General features: G+C 33.0%; 1 protein-coding gene across 1 annotated transcript; it reads left to right on the top strand.

Moving 5' to 3' along the window:
- The first annotated feature begins 729 nt into the window (after positions 1-729).
- Positions 730-5789, top strand: LOC105135968 (ras-related protein RABA1d). The gene is made up of 2 exons (XM_011041087.1): positions 730-1177; positions 5106-5789. The coding sequence occupies exons 1-2, from the start codon at positions 957-959 to the stop codon at positions 5539-5541; spliced, it is 657 nt and encodes a 218-aa protein (XP_011039389.1). The 5' UTR covers positions 730-956; the 3' UTR covers positions 5542-5789.
- The last annotated feature ends 354 nt before the right edge of the window (positions 5790-6143 follow it).

Below are 6143 nucleotides of genomic sequence, written 5' to 3'. Positions count from 1 at the left end.
AAAAGCATAGTGGGCCATCTAGATTTACATGTCTTTATAATTTAAAAATATTAATTTTTTTTAATTTTATTTTTCAGTATTTACTTAATTTGAATCAAATTTTATAATTTATTTTAATTTATTTTTTATAATTATTATAATCACAAATAAATATATTCATATTGAATTGATATTTAATTTTTCAAACATCAATTTTTTATTATATAATTAAATAAAAATAATGTAAAAACAAAAATATCTTGGTTTGGTATGTAACACCATAAAACTCAAATAAACCTATTATAATATAAAAAAATATTATTTTAATTTTTTTTAACCAAATGATATTTTTACTTCTTGTTTTGAGCTACTTTTAAACCATTCTTATAACTTATTTTTAAACATGTCTAATAAATTGAATTATACAGGAACAATTTTTTCATAATTTAACTTGAAATTAAAGGTAGACTGGAATTCAGATAGAGAAGTTACAATGTTAACCCTCTGGGCTGAGTTAAAAGTTTGCTTCAGTCTATATATATATATATATATATATATTAATGTTCAGTAACATTGAGGTCCGACTTGCATGTGATACCAATCTATTAGTTTTACGTAGTTATATTTCTTCTTTTCTATTTTTAATAAATAAATAAAAATTAAAGAAATGAATAAGTTATAAACGGAGGAATTAAATTAAACCATCGTTTCTCAAAACCATAAATACTAATTAATTAATTGTGTTAAATAAGAGGCATTCTCTCCAACTTTCACTTGGGAGTCCAGCCCAGCAAAAGCACAGGAGACAGAGAGACAGCAGTCTCCCCCATTTCCAACTCACAACAATACCAATAGATTCATAGAAAAGCAAAAGACAACACCACCATTTCTCTCTCTCCCTCCCCCTCCCTCAATCTCCTAGCTTCCTTTCTTTGAAGCAAAGCAATAAGAGTAAAGGTAGCGTGTGACAACTAGTAATGGCTGGATACAGAGCTGAAGATGACTATGATTACCTGTTTAAGGTAGTTCTTATTGGTGACTCAGGTGTGGGCAAGTCCAATCTGCTTTCAAGATTCACTCGTAATGAATTCAGTTTGGAGTCTAAGTCTACTATTGGTGTTGAGTTCGCTACTCGCAGCTTGAATGTTGATGGCAAGGTCATTAAGGCCCAGATTTGGGACACTGCTGGCCAAGAAAGGTCCGTTTTCCAATTTCCTTGCTTCTTTTGCGTTTCTCTATGGTTTTGTGATCTGGATTTTCTTTCTTTTACCTGTTATCTTTCTTGTATTTTTTGATCTGGGTATGCTGGATGTCTTTAAGTTGTTTAGAGGTTTTTTTTTGCGGTTTTTTTTTTATTGTTTCATGGACTTTTTGTGTGTGTGCATTTGAAGTAATTCACTGTTTTGTGATCCGGGTCTTGGTTTGTAGGCTTTTGTGTTTCTGTGACAAGTGAGGAAAGGAATAGTGAATTGGGTTTTGGATCTTGTGAGTTTAGGTTGGAGATTTGTTAGTGAAGAAGTTTTGCTTTGCTTTTAAGACAATGATCTTGATTATTCATGGATTTGGACTTAGATTCGCTACCTGAACTTGTGGATCTCGACATTCTGCAACTTTTATAGGCGTTATGTTGATTTTATACCAAAAGTGTAGAGAATGTGTTGGAATGAAATGGAGTTAGTCACTGTAATCTTGCTTGTTATTAGTCACTGTAAAAGCTAGATTGGGCGTGTTGTGGTTGTTGCACATTTTGTATTGCAAACTTATATGATTGAAGAGTTAAAATTTTGAGCTGCAGTCAAGGAGGTTTCTGAAATTTTTACTCTATGTTTGAGTGCATATAAGATAGTTTTGTTTGGTTTAGGCTACAGATTAATTGAGCATGTAATCTTTAATAGTTTTCATGACTTTGTTTACGTTGCTTGTTCTACTTCAACTTTCTTCAGCTAGAGAAGCCTTGACTTTATCTTACAGTCACATTCTTTCAGCATGCATTTCACTGATATTGTTGTCAATATGCATTTTGTTGCATATCACTAACATGTGCTTGGTCATGCATGATCAAACCATGTATTTGTCATTTAATGTCTCATCATCAATTTGCATCATCAGCTTCTTCAAAATCTTACTTTCCAAACATGCCAATTAGTTTATTGGTGCAGTCTGTTGGAGATGAAACCCATGATCTGTGTTCAAGATTTTCTTAGGTATAAGGCACCATCTTGCCTCATGACTACTAACAAACCACAAATAAACTAACTCATGCTCTCTGAAGTTCACTTCCTTGGTCGTCACTGTGAACTATCCTTTTGTGTGATGACCCATTTTATCTATTCACTTTCAAAATGAGGTTCATGCTAAAATATGACATTCTAAAAATTATTTTGATTAATCACGTAACTGTTTTCAACTAAAAGTGTAACACTCCTTTGGATGGGAGGACAGTTTTGAAAATATATGCTGATGATAAAGTAATAAATGATGTTTCAAGTAGTTTGAAAACCAAGGGTGGAATATGTCGCTTAGGAGGTTTAAAACAATAATCCGTGTCTGCTTATAAATTGGCATAAAACTGATCTGAATTTGTGGACAAACCTCAGTTGAAGTATGTCAAAGTTCAAATTGTCCTTGATGAATGTATTATTTGGCTTCCCAGACTGCCTTGTATCTGTCTATATATATATATATTTTCAAAATGTGCTATCTGTTTGGTAGATATATATATATATATTTTTTTTTTTTTCAAAATGTGCTATCTGTTTGGTAGGCAAAAAAAATTATATGAACAATGGTGTTTATTGATGATCCGAGACAAAAGATAGTGCTCGTGCAATGTCATGGCATCATTACCAAGGTCCTGTCCTTTGATGTTTTGTGACTCTGTTTATCACATATACATCATTGCCATTTTATTTAAAGAAAGTTGAAAGCTTTTTACTGTATCCATGGGCAGCACACTTGTATGCCTATGTGTAATCTATTAGTGATGGAGAGGTGGAGGTTGAAATAGTATGCTGTCATGTGCTTATGTGTCAGTGATATTGACACAATGATTGCATTTTAAAGCTAGAAAACTGCGTGTATTCAATCATCTTTTCTCAGTTAATATTGTGGTTGCAGTGGATGGGGAAATAGTATGCTGTCATGTGCTTATGTGTCAGTGATATTGACACAATGATTGCATTTTAAAGCTAGAAAACTGCGTGTATTCAATCATCTTTTCTCAGTTAATATTGTGGTTGCAGTGGATGGGGAAATAGTATGCTGTCATGTGCTTATGTGTCAGTGATATTGACACACTGGTTGCATTTTAAAGCTAGAAAAATGCATACATTCAATTATCTTTTCTCAGTTAATAGTATGGTTGCAGTAAATGGTGATGTGATAAAATTGTGGTAAAACAGAGAAACAAAATGGCTGTTTATGGCAGAAACTTGGCTGCTTGTTCAGATACTGTCTAGGTACTAGTAGTTGTGGATATTGTTCTTGTAAAGTTTTGCCCCCCATAGGTAGCTTCTTTATCTCCCACCTACTCTGTTTTTCATCTTAAGGTAATTTCTAACTGAATTAGTTAGATATTGTTAAGTTCTACGTTTTGCTTCAAACTTAATCATCCCAACCATTTCATGAATGTTTTAAGATAAAATTCTGAACTTGTTGATTATAGTTTTATAATATATTGATGGATCTGTTTGCATTTTCTATAATTTTGCACTTTTAAGCTCTTAGATGCTTAGATTAGTGTTGATATGCTTTTATTTTAGTTTTTTTTTCTTCTGTAAACTTTTGAATAAAACCTGACATATATAGGAATTTTGGGTGCCTATTAGATACATGTTAAATTAAATAAAATTCTAAGCATGAAAATCAATAGAATAATATAACAATTTGCCATTAAATTTCATTAGTTGTAAAATACAAGTATTAAAAATAATTATTAAAGCTCAATTCCATTAAAAAAAATCTAATGTTGGAGATTACCTTTTACTTAATTATGAACTTATTTGGGTTTAAAAGTGCAAGACCCGTAGCTATAAACAGTAGAAAGGCAAGGATCTAAGCTCAATTTAACATGCGATTCAGACCAGGCATGCAAAATCCTGTGATATTTAACTTCTGAGCTTACAGATAAAAAAGTGACACAGACTTGTATACCAAAGCTTAGATTAGCTTGCAGCATGCACTAGTAGATCTTGCAAACATATGAAAAAAGGTAAAGAAGATTAAATATTCAAGAAATAAGGCAATACTATCATAAATCTATCATTTTCATGGAACAATGTGGTACCAGAAATTGCAAATACAACAGTAAAATGGAAGAGTATAGGTAATCTCCAACATGGGACTTTTGCTTAAAAAAAATGGCAAAAATATTATTTCTGACAGTTTTGAATTTTACCAAGCTTTGACTAGGATTGACTAAAGCTTAATCATTTTTAATTCAGTTGCTAATTTTTCATCTTTGGTTATTCTTTTACAATCTACTGCCATTATTTACACCATGGCCATGCTGTGATGATATCAAAATCAACCTGTGGTTGCAAGGGAAACTAAAAATATTTGTGAGGATCTTTGACTGGGTTCTCAACCATTCACCACTATAACAATTAAGTTATATGAATTGTATTATGATTTATCTTTATTAAAAAACAAGTTTAAAGTGTGCAAAATTTGGTGTTGAGTTGGTTTCCCTTGAACTGACTACCATACAGCATGTGGATGTGGACCTGGATCTGGAACAACTTGGCAGAATGTGACTTGATAGTTTAATTATTTCATGTTTTTCGTTTCCTTCTTTTTTTTCCTTCAAATGAATTGCTTGGTCTTTGGGTACCGGTTGCTAAGTATTAATCCTTCAATATGAAAAAAGAATGAACGCTTATATAGGATTAACATCTGTGATTTGAACAACCATGCATAACAGAGGGATTCATGAGACTGAATCTTTAGATTTATCATGAAAATGTTTGCTGTTGTGCTTCTATTAGGAGCTCGTAGATGTCCAGCCTATTTAGTGGCTGGTTATACGGTGTGCAATGTCTTCTGCTTCTGCAATTCTATACTTGCAAATCACCTACTGCCCTTTTTTCCACCTAGTTGTTCTCTGAAATTACAATTTGTGTTTATAGGTACCGTGCCATAACTAGTGCTTATTACCGGGGAGCAGTGGGTGCATTGCTTGTGTATGATGTTACCCGGCACTCAACATTTGAAAATGTTGAAAGGTGGCTAAGGGAGTTGAGGGATCATACAGATCCTAACATTGTCGTGATGCTCATTGGCAATAAATCAGATCTTCGCCACCTGGTGGCTGTCTCAACTGAGGATGGAAAATCCTTTGCTGAGAGGGAGTCCCTCTACTTCATGGAAACATCTGCTTTGGAAGCTACTAATGTTGACAGTGCATTTGCCGAAGTGCTTACTCAGATCTATCGCATTGTGAGCAAGAAAGCTATGGAGACCGGTGACGAGGCAGCTGCTTCAGCTGTTCCATCCAAAGGTGAGAAAATCGATGTTAGTAAAGATGTTTCTGCTATGAAGAGAGTAGGGTGCTGCTCAAGCTAGGATTCTAATCTGATCATTACATTGTTGAGATGTGGCTGGTTTGATTTGCTGCGTCTGTTTCTATGTACACCATTGTTGTGTAAAATTTTCTTGAAGATACCAACTTAGGAAGTCGGTGGATTGATTTTATTATGATCTTAAAAAGTTTTTCCTCCTCTGTTTTAGCTGACGAACAGCTTAACTAGGAATGAAGTGTTACACTTGTGGCTTTCAAAATGGTATTTAATGGAGCTCATATTTGCATTAAATTAATTGTTTAGTTGTCTGTTAATAAATATTTGCTCGAGCCTCCCATTGGACCGCCTCCCACTCCTTGGTTAACATGCTCTCTCTCTCTAACTTTCGGTCAGCTAATACACGATTGAAGTTAATTAATCAAGAATTTGATATAATTAACGAGACTTCCTGAACCGCCGAAGCATAGTTATCAAATTCGGTTTGGAGTTGGCTGGTTTAATAGTTAGCCTGGTTAAGGGTTTAGGTTTTGAGTTTTATGGGATAATTTGAATTAACCTGAAAAAATTAAATATTATATATTTAAAGTTAAAAATTAAAAATTATATATTTAAAGTTATAAAATTTTATATAAAAAAATCCATATA

Source organism: Populus euphratica, unplaced genomic scaffold, assembly GCF_000495115.2.
Source record: "Populus euphratica unplaced genomic scaffold, PopEup_1.0 scaffold56.1, whole genome shotgun sequence".
NCBI lineage: Eukaryota > Viridiplantae > Streptophyta > Magnoliopsida > Malpighiales > Salicaceae > Populus > Populus euphratica.
Note: the sequence above shows the minus strand (reverse complement) of the source record. Positions and strands in the feature narration are given on the sequence as shown.